The 20,976-nt window shown below is 46.0% G+C and overlaps 1 protein-coding gene across 1 annotated transcript; it reads left to right on the top strand.

Annotated features, from left to right (window-relative positions):
* The first annotated feature begins 2,651 nt into the window (after positions 1 to 2,651).
* On the top strand, positions 2,652 to 17,786 carry SIX1 (SIX homeobox 1). The gene is made up of 2 exons (XM_085626173.1): positions 2,652 to 3,889; positions 16,599 to 17,786. The coding sequence occupies exons 1-2, from the start codon at positions 3,330 to 3,332 to the stop codon at positions 16,873 to 16,875; spliced, it is 837 nt and encodes a 278-aa protein (XP_085482299.1). The 5' UTR covers positions 2,652 to 3,329; the 3' UTR covers positions 16,876 to 17,786.
* Positions 17,787 to 20,976: the final 3,190 nt, after the last annotated feature.

The following is a 20,976-nucleotide window of genomic DNA, read 5'->3' as shown; positions in this document are numbered from 1 at the left end:
TAAAAAATGCAATTTGTTTTGATGCGCTGTCTTTGTTTTATTTACCCGAGGAGCCCTGGTGTTGACAGAGAAGCTTCCAGGCCTCGCGGACATGTGGAGCCCCTGACACGTCCAACCGCCTCGCGGGTGAGAAGCATTTCTGAGGAGAATGCGAAGACCGCCATTTTCTGTCTACAGTCAACAGCGCTCGGCCGCGGAGCCTGCCCCCTCGCCACCTCCCCACGCCCCTTATCTCCCAGGATTGTCCTTATCTCCTCCACCTGTCCCGGCTACCAACAGAAGATTATCTCTCTTTACACAGGCTAATTGTTTTCCAAAACTTTTTTTTCTTTCAATAATTGCTCTCAAACAAGGTGTGCAAATGAGGTTTAAGATAATGACGGCACTTTTCGGGCCTTGCAATTTTCCTAAATGCTATCTACAGGCACGTCGAGAATTAGGCACATTCTATGCCTTCGGGAGAGCATGGGAGGAAGGCAGGGTATACATTCAAAACTCCATGCGAGGGCGTCTAGGCGCATCAACCCAGGCAAAGAGGAACACGGGGAACACACACCTTAAGGGATCCTTTAGGGAGAAACAGTTAGTGGCAGTGTTTCTGAGCTTACAGTATATAAACACACACACACACAAACGCGCATATAGCGCGATATATGCTATTTAATACCTTTGGGTGTGTTTAGGAGAATGACGTGTCAAGTGAGGCAAGGCTCCCTGGGTCATGCTGCTTCCCCCGCCCCCGTAATAATGGTGGTTAAATGCCATGTTACAATTTGCACATATGCATATATGGTTTATGACATTGTACTGTAAAATATATTTGTTTTTAAAAGAAAGACATTTAACTTAAATACGGATGCAACAGGTTAAATTAGTACAGCGCATTGAATGGGCACAGATACTATTAGAGGAGTGGGTTCCTCTCTTAAAAGTAACTGTAACATATAATCCGTAAACCAGCGAACAGCATTTTTTGCATGTCACTTCCAGTGTACTGTGGTATTAAACTATAAATTTACCTTTTCCTTGATGTAATAAATGATGTGTGTTTATTAATACTGCTGCTCTAAATAACGTGTTAGCAGACCACATTTACTTTCACTGCTGTGGTTTAAAATAATAGCATATTGCAGTCTGTTCCTCTTCATATTTGGTTTATGCCATGGTATTTTCTCATGTCCATTAAAATATATATATAAATATTAAACATAACTATTTGTAAAGCGCATGTTCACCCCTAACGGGGTATCTTGGCGCTGATTAACAGATGTTTATTGTTGCCCAACTCAATGGTACTCATTTTATGACCTCAGATGGATCAAAGGCTGAGTCGGTCTAGCAGGATTTGAACCTATGACCATGAGGTTGAACACAGGCCCCTGCAGTTGATGCATTAGTCCACTGAGCCACCCGGCTGGAAGTGACCCCTGGCATGGGAAGTGCTAAAGATAGGAGCGGCCCACCTGGGCTAGGTGGGGATTTTGGTCCCGAATAGTTTGGAATGGGGCCCTAAGGCAGAGGTGAGGGCTCCTGGAGGTAAACACAGTTGGCAGCATTCATTAGGTGGTCAATCATGAGTGCATTGTTGTTAAGGGAAGGCTGAAGGTAGGGTTGACTGAGTGTGGCTGTTAGGCCAGAGACCACAAAAATGTAAATAGGAAATGTTATGACTTTGTGGCATATATACTTAATGTACTTATGCACTATGCATGTGTTTTTCTCTAAATAAATATAGCCTGGGAGTAACTTTCTCGAAAATAGGATTACTTGTCTTAAGTTATTATTTTACGGTTGATCCCTTGTTCTTGGGGGCCCTAAGGTTTCCATGGGTTTCTGATTAACCAAAAACCAGGTCACAAGGAGTTAAGTTTGTGCAATAGGGTAACATCTTATTGAAGGGGCTATTAGACAAGATGTTTCTCTGTATAAATTAATTGTAAAATGCACGAGGGAATAAACTGCTTTTTCATGTCAGGTTCACTATTCTGCGGTAATAACATGGAATTTGACCATTGCACTGTAGTAATATAACAGAGGTGTGTGTCATATGTTCTTGTGTAGTAGGTGGGTGGCGCAGACCTTCAAAGGAAGCCCCATTTTCGGTTCTCTATAAATGTAAACAGATATAAGACCGGGTGGTATAAGACACTAGTAGTTATGGTCAACTGGCGGGGAGGAGGGGCAGAGTGGAGAGAGAGAGAGAGAGAAAGAAAGAGAGAGAGAGCGAGCGAAAGAGAGAGAGAGAGCGAGAGAGAGAGAGAGAGAGAGCGAGAGAGGGGTGAGACATGGAGAGATAAATGGAGAGCCAGCGAGAGGAAGAAAGTCAATCTGGCCAGTAGGCAAACCCTTCTGCAGCTTAGCTCGCCCTTCTGTTCTCTACCGGAGCCATGAGGTTTATTTTTAATTATTCATCCTGCCCCCATGAGCTATTCATCAACCCATTATTTATTCATCATCTGCATTGATGTAATTAAATGTGAGCTCACCGGGAACGTGCAGGTCTGGGAGGTGGGGGACAATGGGATGTTTTTGGAGGTCTGCGCAATAATTGATTTGTGCAGAGATGAGCCTTGGCCCCCCCTCGGGTGACACCGGAGAAGGGGCTCATGTTGCAGGCCCCTGACGTCTGCTCTCCCAGCCCAGGGGCCGACAGACTCTCTCACGCCTCCCCGGCAGCAGGAGCCCTCCTCTGGCCTTGCTCTGCTGCCCTCTGCCGGGCCCCCTCCCCCGGAGCGTGCGTAGCCAATGGTAGGGCGGCCTCGAGTGCAGCTTTAAGGCAGTCTGAGTTAGAGACGGAAACAAACTGTACTGGAGACGTCCCGCTGCTGCTGCCTGTGCTCCCCGGGCGGGACAGAAGATCCCGGGCGCCAGCCTCCCCCGTTCCACCGGCGCCCCCACTGGTCACCGGGTGGGCAACCTCCCAGTTGGATTACTGCTTGGACTTAAACCGCCCTGCCGATGCCGAACTGTGCCCAGGGCGCACTCCCTGTGACCACTGCTCCCTGAGCGCACTGCCACCCTTCTATGTCCTCTGGTCCCTGTGCCACAGACCCCCCCCGTTTCCCCTTAGTCACCCTTCATCTTGCCCAGAGTACCCCTGGCACAGAGGCTGCCCCTGCCTAGAACTCATTGGACTTGGAGCCTCCTCTTGGCGAACTCTGCCCAGGGCGCATTGCCTCCTGTCCTGCGCTCCTTGCCTGCCTCTGTGCGCACAGTCTCCGCTCTCCTGACCAGAGCTCTCCGGACACAAGGCAGCCGCTACCCAGCGAGGGCACCCACCCGCCGGCTCTACTTTCATTCTCGTGGCGCAAACCCCCTCCTCCGGCGCCATGTCCATGCTTCCCTCCTTCGGCTTCACCCAGGAGCAGGTGGCCTGCGTGTGCGAGGTGCTGCAGCAAGGAGGGAACCTGGAGCGCCTGGGCCGCTTCCTGTGGTCGCTGCCCGCCTGCGACCACCTGCACAAGAACGAGTCGGTGCTGAAGGCCAAGGCGGTGGTGGCCTTCCACCGGGGAAACTTCCGCGAGCTCTACAAGATCCTGGAGGCGCACCCCTTCTCGCCGCACAACCACCCCAAGCTGCAGCAACTCTGGCTCAAGGCGCACTACGTGGAGGCCGAGAAGCTGCGGGGCCGACCCCTGGGCGCCGTGGGCAAGTACCGGGTGCGCAGGAAGTTCCCGCTGCCGCGCACCATCTGGGACGGAGAGGAGACCAGTTACTGCTTCAAGGAGAAGTCCCGCGGCGTGCTGCGCGAGTGGTACGCGCACAACCCCTACCCATCCCCGCGGGAAAAGCGGGAGCTGGCCGAGGCCACCGGGCTCACCACCACCCAGGTCAGCAACTGGTTCAAAAACCGGCGCCAGCGGGACCGGGCGGCGGAGGCGAAGGAAAGGTGAGGACGCAAAGTGAGGGGAGGACATCGCTTGGAAGCGAGGGCCGCTAGGGTCTTCCCGGGCAGGAGTGGGCCTCCAGAGAACCACGGGGCAGCACAGGGTTTTCAGTGGAGCACAGGGCAGCAAAAGGTTTCTAATGTGCCACACTTCATGGGAGGCCTCCGGTGGACCACTGGTCAGGTAGAGGCCTCCAGTGGGTCACAGGACAAGAAGGACTCCAGTGGACCACAGATCAGGTGAGGCCACCAGGGCAGGAGGAGGTCTGGAATACCCACATATGAGTGATAGGCCTACTTGTGAACCACAGATCAGGAGGGGGTTCCACGCAAACGCAGAGCAATGCGAAGTGACAGTGACTGTCAAGTCAGTAGGAGACAATTAGGGCCAGCAAGGGTATGTGCGGAGGAGCACAGGGCTGCATGTGGCTGAGATGGCAGGATAGTGCCACCTCTGCCGAAAAGCCCAACAGTGCAGGAAGGGACCTGGAGGGACCACCAGGTTAGATGTGGCACCACGGAAACGAAAAGACCACCATGAGCAGGAGACAACCCACTGGGCAGTCAGACACCTCCTCTGTTGCCAACAGTGTGTCCAAGTCTAGTGGTAGCTGGTCAGCACCCCACGAGCTCTCCAGAGCCGGTTCCGGTGCCTCTCTCGTAGGGAATCAATGTTACACAGTGTACCAAGGCACCGACCAGCTGTAAGAACGCTCTGCACAGGGCACACTCCTAATTGGCTTCCTGCCTGTGCGCTTTAAAGGCCTTCTGCCATTCTGCCTACCTGTGTCATCATATTCACTACACGGATGGCACACTTTAATATCGAACCGGCCATCTCTGTTTGTAGTAAGTTTGACAGATGTCCCAGAAGCATGTTCTATGGCCTTCCTGTCAGTGCACAAACCCGCGGCGCCCTCTAAGTCTGTGCGCCCTTTTTACGGCTGCCCTGGAAAGTTTTATTTAGCTGTGTTGCCCGCTTGGTACTCACCTTTGCCAGCCCGTGAGTGAGAGTCGGCATGAGTCTTTACAACATCCGAAACCAGGCCCGAGCTTTTTTGCAGTGTTATTGCTCTGGTGTTTTTTTTTTATATGAAACTAAGTACAGACCTCGAAAATTGTTGCTGTGGTTGGGCACCGATCTGGCAGTGTCTAAGAGAGCTTTGCCAGTCTAGCGTTTCAACAAGCCCAGGCATTGGTCGAACAGTCTGTGCATAAAACTTGCCTTTTTAGGGTGTGAGCACAAGTTCATGAACTTTGGTTCTATCTGGACAACCCTAGAGTACATGTAGACATTGCCCAATTGTTCTGAGCACCTCAGTAAGTTCTGGATAGGAGAATAGGGCTAAGAATTGGTCCTATTGATTTTGCGTGAGGTTAGGGACTTGCCTGGCTGCCTGTGCAGTGGTTATGTATTAACCAAGCCATCTTTGCATAGCTTCGGGCACTCTGGCCTAGTGGAAAGCACATGAGGGTAGGCACTAGACATACTAGTCCACACATGAGGTTAGGTATCAGGCCTTGTGGTTCGCACTTGAGGTTAGATGCTAGTTTTATTGGTCCACACATGAGGCTAGGTACTAGGCCTAGTGGTCCACATTTGAGGTTAGGTACTAGGCCTAATGATCCACTTATGAGGTTAGGTACTAGGCCGGCAATCCACATACTAGGTTACATATTGTCGTAGTAATGCAGTATTTTGGTGTAAATCCACATGTAATCTGTGAGTAAGGACAAGTATTATCTATACTGACACGTGTTGTATTCTGTGAGTAAGGGCAAGTATTATCTATACCGACACATGTTGTATTCTGTGAGTAAGGGCAAGTATTATCGATACCGACACGTGTTGTATTCTGTGAGTAAGGGCAAGTATTATCTATATCATCTCTATGTCATATCATCTGGTCTTTAAATTGCTTCGAAGGTCCTAAATGTAAGCCAGCAAGCGCTGAATAAAGGCACAGGTACCCAAGATGATCATGTCAATTAATATCTTTGCAGTCTGTGGGTGAGTTTAGGTTCTGCACATCAGTATGTGCATGAGTTTAGTGTGCAGTTCAACAGTGTGTGCCTCGCCAAAGGAGGACATTGAACCTTTGCTTGCAAATGGGTGATCTTCAGGTCTTAATGTGTAACCCTGACGAAACAGGCTCTGCTTACCATCCTTCTGAGGTCAGTTCAATACCATAACTTGGGTAATAGTAACATTTATTTTGTGCAGTGCTTAGAAACGGCAGAAGTATGGTTCGAAGTGCTACGTAAAAACAAAACGTCTCATTATTACCATGAGCAGTGCGTGGCAGCGTGTGCACAGGTTTATGCATATTGTACTGCTGCTGGGCCGCAAGTTTAGAGATGGCGAGAGAATTTCGAGTTTTTAAGATTGCTTCGAAACGAAAACAATTTGAAGTTATCTCCCGGAGTTAGTGGAAACTACATCACAAGTGGAAGCTAGCACTGAACCAATCTCTCTCCCCAACAGCCTCTCAAATTAAAATAAATTATTTTTATTAATTGTTATCAGTAGTTTAACGAAACAGTCAAAAATGTAAAAATTCGTAATTTCATTACTTGTTAAAATTCACACAAATATGTATACAATCAGAAATTAACACTATGACGTTCTGTACTGGCTAAGAAAAACAGAGCATCATTTACATTAATATGTTATCTCTTTAAAAACCATGGTGCATAACAAAGCGCATTTCTGACCATTAAGTGGCGACAAACAAAATAAGATAACATAACCTGTATTTGTAAAGCGCATGTTCACCCAAGTCTTGACCTCTCAGCACTGAAATAACAGATGTTTATTGTTACCCAACTAAGTGGTACCCACTCAAGATATAGCTCTTAAACACTGTTTCAATAAAAGGGGCAGCTACTTTGAGAGACAGCCTGGAACCCCCATGCATTTTTGGCCATTTTACCAGAAAGACAGCCCCCGTTTAAAGTGTAAATAAAAAATGTAAGTAAAAAGGTCAGTCATTAAAACTTTAGTTAGATAATGAAAGTCTTCTAAACAAAATGCAAATCTCCACTCACATCACCAATACAAATCATAAAATTATATAAAAACAAAGCAAAACTTTTTCACAGAAGTTAAAAATTGGGCGAAGCCATGTGCCACATCTACAAATCATAAATTGACCGAAATACTCATTGCAGTTACTCCAGACAAAACATAATATTTTATAAACAATAGCCTTACAATGTCCTGGTGCAAAATGAAAAACATCAAACTGTCCATCAGTATATCCATATGAACATTTGCAAGTAACAGTGCAAAAACAATGTCCTTCATTGGTCATAACCTGTGACATCATACCAGGAATAGAAAACAAAGGATTTATGCTTTGTTGAAATTTAAGCACTTGGATTCTCAGCTGGTGATTTGATAACCATTTTAAATAGAGGGATACTTATTCATTTCTAATGAATTTAGTGTAAGACCGATAAAAGATACACAAAAAAGCATGTAAACTAAGGAGGAACAGGGTTTCATCATATTATATAAGGAAGAAGTTAGATTTTGCTTCATAGTTTTGTTTTTGCAACCCTAAGATCCTAAAAGGAACAAGCGTTTGCCAAAGATTTTTTCCAAATTTTCTGTACTAGCCAGTTTAGGAATTTCACATTTTCTAGAAATATTCAGATTCAGGGCAACAATTTACACTCTAAAAGCAAGAATCTATTGGGTGGCAAATGCTGCACTTTACAAACAATAATTTCAGTTTAACCAGAGTGTGATGCCAACACTCTGCAGCCAGCTTCAGGGAATACATTTCTAAGTCTTCTTTTGTTGGTATTGTGGTTACTTTATTTTTCTTCTTATAGTTTAATAAGCATATTCTGACTCAAAGCCGTAAGTGCAGATAGTAGCATCTTAAACGTGTTAAAGGTGCTTGTGGACAACAGTCATCCTGTCTGCATCCTGACACATGAATTGTTGCTCTTTGTGTCACTTGGGTGATTTTTCCGTTTTGGTCCAAGGTCTAAAGAGGGATGCAGTGTCTAAATCAAGCCAAATCAAATCAATCACATTGTGGTGCAAACTCCTAACATCTATCTCCTTGTTGTAGCTGCAGTGAGGAAGGCTAAATGAGACAAAGAACAAACACTTGTAGGGGGGATGAACTGTCCATTTTTGCTCCCGGACGGTTCTTCTGACACCATAGACCACTCAGTGACTCTCACAAATGGACTTAAAGTGTGCTTTCGCCACCACATTGAGTCCCTGCAGGGAGTCGAGGAGACCACTATTATGAACACATTTCCAGACACCCTTCTAGTGGTCAATTTGTACGGGTGGTGCCGGTGGTCAGCAAACTCACTCTTTTTTTGGGCCCAGAACCTCTGTTGTATCATCAGACTTTACACCAGAGCAAAAGAGAGGAAAGCTGAAGAGGGAGAAGGAAGGCAGAAGCGAAAGTTGGGAAAGTGTGAGATAGGGAGACGGCAGAGGGAAAAAAAGCACCCTTATGAGCGAGATAATCGAGAAATGTAGGGGGTGGAAGATACAGGCATTAGGTAGAATTAAGACCAGGCAACCATTTGACAAAACCGCCATTCGACAGAGACGGTGACGGGCCCCAAGGAAACTTGTAGGCCCCTGTACTTTGAGCTCTGCACCCAGCCCGAGGTATGTGCATCAAATTAGCACATGTTAGCTGTACATGTTGCCCATGTATATATTTATATATGATTGAGTTACTGCTCATTCCTAGACCTAAGGACTACCAGATGGCCTGTGAATACAAACAATTACTCCACAGCCTATGCCCGAGGAGAGGTACTGCCAGGGAGCCCATGGCTAGGGGTTGACTCGGGCAGTGTTAATGACCCACTAATTCTGCATGTGGTATTCGCTGTTGGCATTACAGATTGTTTAATTAATTGACCTGTAACTTTAGCAATCAGTTGGGTGCTCTCTGGGTGTCCTGTCCTGTGACTGGGGTTAATGGTAAGAAAGTGGCTTTATAAGTGTTTATTCACTACTGGCTGGTCAGACTGCCACAGCAGTCAGCCTGCATATGTGCTTACTGACATCATTCTGTGAATAAGGTTATGTTCTGACACTCAGTTAATGTTCTTAGTGTACTTCGGGCCAGACTGAGTATAAGAATGAAATGTAAATAGGCCTGTCTTTGAAGAAATGACCAGACCTGACAACAAAACGACCAGCCTTGCAGTTTTTGACCTTAGGGGACCATGGGAAGGCCATACCATTATTGAGCCCACCGTAGCGCTGTGAAGTGGGCATAATGCGACACAAAGGCACATGAACTACTGGTCAATAAAGACATAAATAAATATGAGGGGCCAGAGGGGACTGTGTTTTTGTCCCGGCTCTACACATTTCCCTGAATTTTGCCCTTATGGTTCCACACTAGTTAACAGTCTGCAGGGAACTGTTGCCTATATTAGCAAATCTAGTGCATGTTTTCTGGCAATTCGGGAGAAGCTTTTGTTTGAAGTGAAGGCACAATAAACACAGTACAACTTGGAGAAAAAAGTAACCCTAGTTCGTATATGTTGATTTTCCAGTCAATCAGATCAGCTTATTCAACCCAAGCATCAACAGGAGTTATAGATGTCCCTAGCACAGCTGTATTAATTCGATTGTTTTCTTTCGCTGCAAAAAATGTACAGCTTAGAGGAAAAATATATGAAAAGTGCACAAGCCACAGCAGAAACGTATCTGTCACAAGGGCGCTGTATAAATGTGTCACTTGAGAAAAAGTCAGACATTTTGAGGACTTGCTGGACTCCCCAGCCTCACACACGGGGTTGAGAGTACAGCTCGAGCAGTTATTTGAGCAGGCCTCCCACAGGACTGTTGAAACGATACTTTAATGATCTTTTCAGCCCTTTCTGTATGCTTGGCCGGGCTGGGCTGTCAGCACCTTTAATGGTTTGAAATCAGCGTCCCGGCTGAGTGGACACTTCCTCCTGTGTTGTTAGGTTAGGCCGGCCCTGTCTCTGTGACAGGAGACAGAGACAGGGCTGAAGGCTTGGAAGAGAGATCCGGAGGTAGGGTGGATGAGGTGGTGAGAGGCAAACAACACCCTTTGCCCACCTTCCTGGAGAGGGAGTGGCTGCCCGACCTTACAGATCTTATGGGAAGACAGATCCCAGGCAGGCTTTCAGGTGCACGCAGATCTGTACTCGGGAGCGTGGCTCGGTCAGTAAGACTGGGGCTGTGTGAACTTTCGATTTTCCTACAATCACGCTGGCATATCATATTAAAATATATCCTATGGGAAGATTGGCATGAGGGGGCTTATGAGGAAGTGGAAGGGGAGATATGAGTGCGGATTGTTAGGGCTAATTAAAGCCCATCATTTTGTAAAATAACATGTTTTAAGACCTTCAAGGCAGAAACGAGAGTGCGTATGTGCTTTTGTCTGTGTTTGTAAAAATCCCAGGTGAAATCTGACAAGACACCTCACCATACCCAACCGGTAGCACCTGTTCCCAACTATTTATTAGAGAATACATTTATTAAGGGGGTGTAACACCCCAAACACCCTCAACCCTGGAGCTGCGCCCCTGTCTACACTGAAATAAAAAAATGAACATTTTAATACACTGCCTTTCACCGTTTAACTGCCATAGCCCCATGCAGCATCTCTGTGACTATCTATAGGGCTTCTGGGGGAAAAGGTTACTATACGTGTGCTGCACTATAAATACAAAACTACACAGAAAAGAGACTGCTACCAGCTCCAGAAGGCAGCTGCCTAAAAAGCAGCTATACTCCCCCAGTGCAAACATTGCATAGGAACTGTATGTTTTGTGCCATACATCCCACACTATGGCAGACACTGATTCTTTTGCACCATAGCAGGAAAGACTGACAGAAGGTGCAGAGACCCACAAAGCGCACAGCACCCACCCACAGCACTAACCACAGGATAACAAGGCAATGTGCACCTAGTGCCTCTACTCCAGACAGATGCAGCCCCCCCACCCAGGAAAGGGGGCATGAACCACTCGTGCTTATCCCACACAGCATACACCTAATGTTCAAAATACAGGGGAAAGAGACTGTACACCAGGCAGCCCTATCCTTGATACCACACAGCTCCACGCAACAAGGGAGCATGTTAGAAAGCACCCAATAGCACAGCTGCATTGGGTAACAACAGCACACAACTAAGACTGCAAGAGTCCACACTGCACAGGCAAGCACGGGTATCACAATCCAAAAACGAACACCAACTGCAAGCCAACCACTAAGCTGGGACCCTGCACCCTTAGTCCAGAGAGCAATCATGCAGCATTCTCACTACAAAGGAACATAAGCACTAAATGACAAATACCACCTTTCAGTCAGTAAAACAGCTTGTATCTAGTCCCACAGTAAGGTGGCCAGACATGCCTTCACTCACAAACGCAAATAGTATGCAGCTATCTCCTGCTTGAAGGAAGCCAAGACTGCCAAGCCAGGTAGTCTGACACCCACTGACCACTCTTGGCTAGTCCAGGCACCCGGACACCTAAGGACTGCTGTCCTTAGGGCATTTACTCAACTCTCAAGATGCCTGTAAGCATGCTCTCAACACCTCCACACCAGGCAGCAATGGGAACTGAGGCTCTACAGACCACAGAAAGCAAGAACAATGTATTATTTTAAGCTACTAGAGCTGGCCATACAATTCTGCCAAAGCAGCTGTGCAGTTGCTGGACCCCAAAGCTATGACAATGTAATGTAAATAAATGGTTGTGAGACAATACATTTGAAGATATTCTGAAATTGATGAGCTTTCTTTAGTTCTTACCACACAAAATGTGGAGCAAGATCCCGTCCAGCCAGTACTCCTTCTCCCCACATCTGATCCCTTACATCAGTGACACTATACCCACACACACACTTATCTGTATTTTACACCTACCTCTTCTACAGCTATCCATTAATTTGTAGCTAGGTCTGTGTTACATATCTCACATACCTAGAACACACAACCAGCTTGCCCTTCCCTATTCCACCGCAGTTCAGATAAGAGTTGAGGACACATTTCTATGTGGAGCCTTTCTGTCTCTCTCTTCCACCGTCCACACAAAAGAAACACATTCATTTTCCTTCCAACCTCATCTGATCTCAAATTATCTCTGATCCCCTTCCTTGTACAATTTTCTGTCTCTTATCATCTAGGTCTGCACTTTACAAATACCAACCCACAGATCCATGTATACATGCTAAATGTTTATGTTCAGTGAAACTTCACTTAGACTAGAGGTACCAATTGCCTCCCATCATATTGGCAATGATAGCTTATTAGAGGCCCACAAAATGCAGCCAAACTAGCAGAAAGAAGGGTCCAGAATATGATATATATTTTTTCTTTGTATCTCTCAAAATTTACTCCATCTTTATTCTGCCACCAGACGGCCAATATAACACATATAAAAACGGCATGTTGTGAAACCAGCATAAATTCCTTTAGAGTAATTATACAACATTTTGGACAAATTACATGAAATGATGTGAAATTATATGAAATGCATTTAGCGCCATCTTTTACTGACTAATGTGTCCTTGAATCCATTTTGGGCATGACACATTTTACTCTAAAAAAAGGCACACAAAATACAAGCGGTGCGAACAACAGCCACTCATTCATTTGCTCATCCACTGTTCATTTGCGTTGTTCCAATGCTTCCATAATAGGATTTTTACCCAAACAAACTTGAAATTAAGCGATATGTCCTTCTTGCATAATTTTCAGAATTCCATGCAACATGTGAAATGCCAGAAATTACGGAAACGTAATGAAAATATAGCCCAGGCCTAAATATGATGTTCCCGATGTACAAAGTCAGCGAGACCAAGCACAATGCATCTATTGGGTGGTGCATTTTCACAAGCAGTAAACCAGCTAAGTTGGGTAAAACCCCATATCCAAATGTTTTGCAGACAGGGACAGAATGCTAACATTTAATGTAGGCCAATCACAAGTAACGTTATTTCTTCATGTGATAAGCTACAGCTACATCAAAAACATCTTAAAGTGCTGAAGTGCATGTTTTATAGGATCAATTGCATGTTGCACGATTCATCTAAAACATTGAATCCTTAAACTCTATCTGTTATCCTGTTCTCGTGGCATCTGCTCCGCCACTCACTCCCAATCTGTTGAGCATCTCTGGTAACAGATGAGCGAGAGTAGATATTGAAGGGTTACCTCATTGCCACAGTTTTTAAGACCTCTATTGAACACTAACCTACCCCAGAGAGAACCTACTTATATGCACTCCTTAGGGCACCAGTATCTAGACTGATGGCGGAGTGCAAGTCCTGTGTCTGTTCCAAAGCTATCCAATGGTGGGACGCATCCAGGACAGTTTTTCAGGATAACGTTTGACTATGTCAGTGAGTTCTATTTAAATAAAGTGTATGCGTGCTTATCTTAAGTGACTATGTTATGTTATCAGTATTTATGAAGCACACAACCAGTCACTGATATGGATTTACAGCACCTTATGTAGTCTTGGGGTAACTTTCTGGGTCGGACTGGTCTATAGGCAGGGTCACTGGAATTACGCGAATGTGTGGCCGTATCGATTTTAGCATAATTGTAAATTTGTTAATTTGCCACATAATCCATCATCTACTGCATAATCTGCAGAGTTGAACAAAAAAATAGTTTCTAGCTCAAATGGTTCAAAAGTTAGTAAAAATGCAGTGACACGTGTTGCCGCACGGTGGAAGGTCCTTTACAAGGGTTGACTGGTTACCTTTCTGTAGTTTATTATTATACTTGGGTGTTAAACTGGTACTAATGTGGTGCAACTAATGCCCAGACAGTGTTAACAAGTTTAAAAATGACAAAATAACGAAGTAATACAACCATAAAATGTGCCACATAATGGTGCATAATTTGTTTTCTTGACACACAATGTACTCAACCTTGCCAAATAATTTATTCCTCCCCTGCCATATAATTCCAATGACCTTGCCTGTAGGGCAATGAGGCAGTGAATGGGCTGTTCCTACAGGTCAGTGTGTGGACTGTGTTTCTGGCTCTTTGTGGGCTTGGTTCATGGTCTGCTGGGCCAGGTTTTACTGTTGACTTCCCTGACATTAAAACAAACATTGTCTACAGCAAGCTCACCCACATTCTTAATTCCATATCTTGAAAAATACTTATACAGCGTGTCTTTATTAGTTCAAAACTCTCCTAATTTTGAAACATGGGTCACCTTTTTAGCTATATAATTCACTAATTGGCCCCCTTTTATTTTGATGCCAGGGCCTATTTTCTGTCCCAGTCCGACCCTGGTGACTTTCCAAGCAGTTGAAAAACTGGCCTGGATCTGGCTTTGCTGGATACTGGTTTGCCCATTCTTTGTCCATTTAACCTACAACTATCCAGACATAAGAATGATTCTGTTCAATGCTCAAGGAAGGTCAAAGTGTAGACCAAAGCTAAATACACAAGTGGTGACCATAAGAGGACTAAGCAAAGTTGATGCAAGGCCCAAAGATGAGAAGCAAAAAAGCTCTCCACCATTAGGGTGACCAACACCATCAAATATAGAAACGTTCTGAAAACAGAACGGTGCTGCAGAGTATTCCAGAAATGCTCTTCAGAAACACAACCAGCAGGGACTGCAAACACTGCTCCACACAACTTCCAAGCAAACCAACCAGAACAGGAGCTATTCTTCAAAGTTTAATGGCAAATGTCAGTGATCAGGCAACATGGGGACTGAAAAAAAAATGTGTTGACCTTTCGGTTAATGGTCTCAAATCATCTCACAAAGGATAATAACTGACACAAAAACAAGTATGGGCAAATCCAACTGATCTGGGCTTCAATAAGCTAAAGACTGGAGAACAAGCATATTAAAGGCAAGTGGGCAGAGGTAGTAAGCGCTATACACCTGCAATTACAATAAAATACAGAACTGCTGTATTGGCAAATTAGTCACTGGTGCAGTTCAATGCAAGCACTCAGTGTAGGAGGAAGGATACAGCCCAACAACTATTAGCATAGAGTGAAAGATGAATGTTCCACTAGGCCTGGGAAGAAATGATTGACAATGTCCTAAGCTAATGGTTGTGAGAGACTGCTCAAAGAAAGCCAGTGTTGAAAGGAACAGATCTACAGGACAAGCTAAGTGTATTGTTAGCAACAGGTCTTTAACTGCTGCGCTGTCAAACCAAGACCTATAAAGACACTAAGCAGAGAATATAAAGAATATAAGCCATGCAAAGAGTGCAAGTGAAAGAACACTAGTCACACAACAAACATAATAACATTTGTTCTATAATGCGTACTAACAAGACTCGCCACACCAGCCATGCACTATATGTACATATACATACAGGCCGTTGGACATTTACCAGGTATACGTGTATCCTGACTCTGTGGACACTCTACGTGTACACCCTGAGGGGGCCGTACGGGCAGCGCGTTGCATGTGTGGGCGCGTGCGCTCCTACGTGTGTGCGTAGACTTGTGTGAAAACGTACGTGCGCCAGCGTATGCGTACAGCGCACGTACAGACAATGATGCTGTGTCTGCAGATTCCGCTGTCAGGGCAGTGATTATGTGGCTATGTACATGTAAACACAGCGAGTGCCGCAATTACTGCACGTTTAGCGAAAAGGTTTAACTGGGCTATTTAAACAGCTGCAGGGGCTCCCGGCTGGAAGCGTTTGCAGCGTGTGTCACGGGCCGCCTTCACCGCAGTCATTACGGTTTTAAAATTATTTGGTGTCACAATTGCCAGCTGCCCCAATTCATCCCGCCCTCCCACCATATCTCACACGGCGACCGGAATGTTCTTAATTAAAACCGGATTTCTGTAAAAAGGGTGTTTCACGAAGAGGACGCCATGTTTCACCGCGCTCGGTATTCTTCGTGGGTTCTTCTTCTCTGCAGACCAACATAGATTAAAAAGTGAATATGGGGGATTGGGGGGTGATTCCAAGGAGTAGGGGGTCTTAGACATGGCATATATGACTATGTCTCGCTCAATGTTTATTTAAACACACTTGCACTCACAGCGCATACGTGTACAAACACGTTTACATTTTACAGCTGCCCCAAAGCTATTTGCAAATCTAAAAATCCCTTTCACAAAGAAATCTCAATGTAATCAAGTTAAACAGAACTATAGAGTAGCTTTCGACCACAGACAGAGGGAGTGTGTGTGTGTGTGGGTGTGTGAATGTGTGAATGTATAAATGTACGGATGTGTGTGTGTGTATATATATACACACACACACACATACATATTTGGCTTTTGACAGTACCTCTGGAAGGCCGGATAGCGTCAGTCACTTGGCCGCATTACTGACCATGTCTCAGCCCCACAGATTTCCATTTTCACAGATACCACTTGTTGTAATCCGTAGAAAACCCGCAATAGTGAAACTCCTGACTTCTTTGCTTTTAAATAATATAAGGGCGCTGTGATATACTGTTATATATTTGTTTTAATAGACACCATTAAAGTAAGGTGAACAGTAAATTATATAATCTGAGAATTATAATAATAATTCTTTTTTATTATTATAATGTTATTATTATTACTATTAATCGTTGTATAAGAAGCTATTTATTATCAGTTTATCATAATTTTCATTTTAATATTAAGTGTTCAGATAATATTTTGTCAAAGGATATACATCATTTTGAATGCACAAGATGAACTCAAATAACTGTAAATTAAATTGTTCTTTTTCTTTGCCTAGGGAGAACACTGAAAACAACAACGGCGCCGGCAACAAGCAGAACCAGCTGTCCCCCCTGGACGGAGGCAAGTCGCTGATGTCGAGCTCGGAGGAGGACTTCTCGCCCCCGCAGAGCCCGGACCAGGCGTCGGTACTGCTACTGCAGGGCGGCCTCGGACACCCGGGGGCCCAAGGCTACTCCATGGGCGGCGGGCACGGCCTGCAGGGCCACCCCCACCAGCTGCAGGACTCCCTGCTCGGGCCGCTCACCTCCAGCCTGGTGGACCTGGGCTCCTAGGGGGGCCCGAGTCGGCACAGAGACTAATTAAAGACCCTCGTGTACATAGCAGGACTGGGGGCTTCTGCACTGCTCCACTCCTGGAACTTAATGTATAGAGAACATGCACTGTCCGATAGCAGACTGGAGAAATTCGAATAATGCGCTTAGAGGCCGCCATGACTTCTGCGAGGAGCTCGCCCGCGAGGACAGGCAGCACTGCTCGAGCTCGTCCTCCGTAGGGGCTTCTTCGAACTCCCCCAAGGAACTACAAAGCAGCCTCCAATTCACTGTATTTTTATCCTTATTTATGAAGACATCCCTGTTTCAAAGCGCCAATCAAAAAGCAGGATTGCAGCAAACCGCAATTACCTATTGCCTCTGTTCGCGAACTAAAATAATGGAGAAAAGTTCGCTTTCGGTGGCGAAGTTTATACTTCCGCAGTTCGCTTGAAGCAGGTTTGCCCAGTAATTGTTAAAAAAACTCCTACAAAATAAAGAATAGGGTGCCCGGTTTGATCTCGAGCACGCACAAGCCTGAAACAAATGGGGCGGCACTTTCTGTGTTGGGGAAATTTCTGGAAAAACACCGATTTGTGAATGAACTTCCATATCCGCGGTTAACTCCTTTTTCTTTCAATTTACGAACTATTCGAGCCTACTTAGAAGATGCTCTTCCGCAAAATGCGGGCAGAACCGAGCCCTTTCGTTTGTTACGGAAATAGCATGGTTATGTTTTTCCGAATGTGAAAATAAATGTCATTGTAGAACGATATCAGATCTGAAAGACTTGTAATTCTGTAGACGGAGGAAGGGATTCTGGAGCTGTTTTTCATTTTACCCGAAACCGTCTCGCAGCATTCTCAAATTAAATCTGTTGAAAATGGCGCACATTTACATCTCAACACTGCAATAAAATGTAATTTCGTACAGGGAGCTCTGGAAGTGTCTTTGTCACAAAAGGGATGATGGTTAATTTTGCATCTAAGCTCGTTAAATATTTCTAGCCTCCTTGATTTGGACAATGTATCCAAATCGAATAAGAAGCTTGTTTCTTGCAAAGAGCTGGATAAGACCGTTGGGCGAATTGTTCTTAATTTAGGGTGCGAAATTGTGCCAGTCCCCGGATTTTAATTCTCTCTCTCTCTCTCTCTTTCTTTCGTTCTCTCTCTCTCTATATGTATATATATGGTTCCCTGCGCCAAGGCACGTGTATAAAAGTAAACATATTTTTTTCTGACATAATAAATCTTTAAGCTGTTTTAGACAATTTCGCCCTCACCCAAGCTACGTTAGGTGCCTGATGCACTTTCCGCACGAAATATGCAGCCCCGGGAAGTAGGGTTTATTTTAAAACACCTCGTTTATTTTTCTGTTTAAATCCAGCCTGCGTCCCTAAGTGTGAGTGCCGGTGCGGGTGAGAATGGCCGTAGCCGGTGTGTAACCCCAGCCCCGCATGCTCCGGGAGCTTCCCCCGCGAGGCAGGCAGGCAGCCCTGCGCCTCGGCGCCCTCTGAGGTGAAATAATGAGCTTCCTAAACGCCTCGTTCGTAGATTCACTTGGGTTTTAAGTCTAATGATCCCGATCGCCTTTGTGAGTGTTTATTTAAGGCGCAGTGGAGTGTTTATCCTCTGGGTCTCGGGCTGGCGTAATCGCGCCCCCTCAGGAAGGACGTTTAACGACACCCTCGAGCCGCTCAATGCTCATTGTGTGCGCGTGTGTGTGTGTGTGTGTGTGTGGGGGGGGGGGGGGGTTAACATGCACAGGCTTCTTAATTGACCGCTATCCACATGCCTCCCCATCGCTGGAGCGCCCGAACTTCTAAAATAATAAAAAGGCTGCCGACAGCCCACACTACTTCTGCGCAGTCTACGCACCCACAGTGTAGTGTACACTGTAACTAACTGGGCTCCCCACGGTGCTGAGGGCCGCTGCACCGGGAACAAGCCGAACGCCCACCCCTGACCCCACACAACTCTCGGCTCTTTAGTAGACATCCCGCGGCCCGATGGTCTCTAACAGCATCTCACCGGGGAGAGCTAACCGCAGAACCGGCGCTCTGTGCATAACCCCCCCTCCCCCCACCCTTCCCCCCAAAAACACACACACACACCCCTCTCCCCTCAGCACTGTACAAGAAATGCCCGGGCACCCACGAAGCGCGCAGCACCCCCACCCCACAACAGAGGCTAAGAATTTTTTGGGGAAATATTTTTATTGATTTATCTTATAACAAATGTCTGTGGACCTCGAGATAAAGTATCCACAATCAGCAGGCAAAGGCGATTAAGAGAGGCTAAGACGTGCTTCAGGTCTACACAGAGTCCATGCCCTAACATACCACACTCCTCCAAAGGGCTGCCCAGAGACCATGTCCTCTCCTGCGGACCACCACAACACTAGAGGCTGCCTGGAGCCTTGCCCCCTTCTGCCGACCACCACAGCCAGGCCCCATGGGCCTGCCCAGAGTCCATTTTTACCTCTTAGTGACCACATCCAGAGCCGGCCTTTGTTAAGGGGGCGCCCTGGGTGAAGAGAAATGTGTTGCCCTTGCAGATGCTAGCAAGATAAACGAGGCAGCAGGGGGTCCTCTGTGTTTACTGGTCAATCCCTCACTGAGCAGTGACTGGCCCTTGGACACACTCGTCTCCGGACCTCCGTCACCGCACTAAAATCATCGTTAGCTTAGCTGCCTCACTCTGATGATGGATGAGACAGTGAAGGGAGGGCCAGAAAGGGGGCAATGGGGTAATCAAAACATTTCCCACAGTATGATGATGATGAAGGATTAAAACCACTTACAGGCAAACCAGACAGAAACGAGCACGCAGGGACACGGAAAAGGCTGGAGCAGGAGGACAGGGGTTGGCATTCCCTTAATGCACACAGCTCCCAGCGCCCCTCAGAATACTGGCGCCCTGGGCCCAGCTCGCCCGTGCTTAAGGCCGACCCTGACCACATCACAAAAGTCCTCATGGGGCTAGCCAAGCTTCCCCCTCTCATCACCAGAGTCACCTATATGGCTACCTGAGTCCTTGTCCCCTCCTACCCACCCCCGGGGATTACGAGGCTTCACGGAGCAGAGGTCGGACTACAGCAGGACGTCACCATGTGCCCACGCAGCCCCTCACTGGAGAACCAGGCCATAATTAGGGCTCTCGCTTTTATGGTATTTATATCTTTAACATTACAGTCTGTAGGTATCCATATTTATTTTTTAGCCATCTTATTAGTATTTATCCATATTTATTTTGTAGTTTGCAAAAAAATTGAGTAAACATTGCAAATCTTCAGATTTATTTAACTGATAAACTTGCACTCATACTTTGATGCATGTGACGTTTTAGCACATTTAGCAGCCTAATAAAGTAAAACACTACAACCACAGGTAAATATTTGCAGTTTACTACAAATATATTTTAACATATGCCTGTATTTAAAGATATCTTATCTTTTTATTATTAACTCCGCATGCTACCTATCGCTCATCTGATGTGTTGGAATTCAACATTGATCAACACACCTCAAATCTAGAATTTGTGGGTGAAACATTTTGTGCTGTAGACAGTATCTGTAATGATCTGGAGTAAGGTGGGCACCCTATCCACATGTCCTCTGCAGCTCACCATTGAGAGCTCGGGGTACTCCGTAGGGCTGCAAAGAGCACCCAATCCCGTACTTTGTGTTCTCAACAGTGCTTAATTTGAGCCTGTGGTTTCTGGTGCTCAGAACCAGCACTTAATTGGTTTCCGGTGCTTAACCCCTTCGACGCGCATGACGGAACGGTTCCGTCATGCACGTCGGTTGGGCTGTGCTTATGACGGAACCGTTCCGTCATGGCCCCGCCCGCGCTCAGAACCTTCAGCGTGGCGCGGAAATCCGCGCCGCGCTGAAGGGGTTAACACTGCACTTAATTACCATACCACACTTATGACAGTCTGTCACATGGTGGCGCTGCTCATCTAATTTAGAGATGAGCTGAACAAGGTTGTTTATGAATATAATATACATTATAAATTACTAATACCTGCCTCCCTAGCAATTTCTTTAGGTTTGGGGACCTGGAATAATTCGGACTGCCGTACTTGCAGTCAAGAGAGAAGGTCAGTAGTTGTTTTGGGA

The sequence above is a fragment of the Triturus cristatus genome, chromosome 9 (genome assembly GCF_964204655.1).
Source record: "Triturus cristatus chromosome 9, aTriCri1.1, whole genome shotgun sequence".
NCBI classification, from domain to species: Eukaryota; Metazoa; Chordata; class Amphibia; order Caudata; family Salamandridae; genus Triturus; species Triturus cristatus.
The sequence above is the reverse complement of the archived record's forward strand: the minus strand, read 5'-3'. Positions and strand labels throughout refer to the sequence as shown.

What these genes read in the sequence shown, in the direction of transcription:
- SIX1 (XM_085626173.1), top strand. Translation starts at nt 3,330, where the DNA reads ATGTCCATGCTTCCCTCCTTCGGCTTCACCCAGGAGCAGGTGGCCTGC. An exon ending in GCGGCGGAGGCGAAGGAAAG is followed by an intron (nt 3,890 to 16,598) that starts GTGAGGACGCAA and finishes TTCTTTGCCTAG; the next exon opens with GGAGAACACTGAAAACAACA.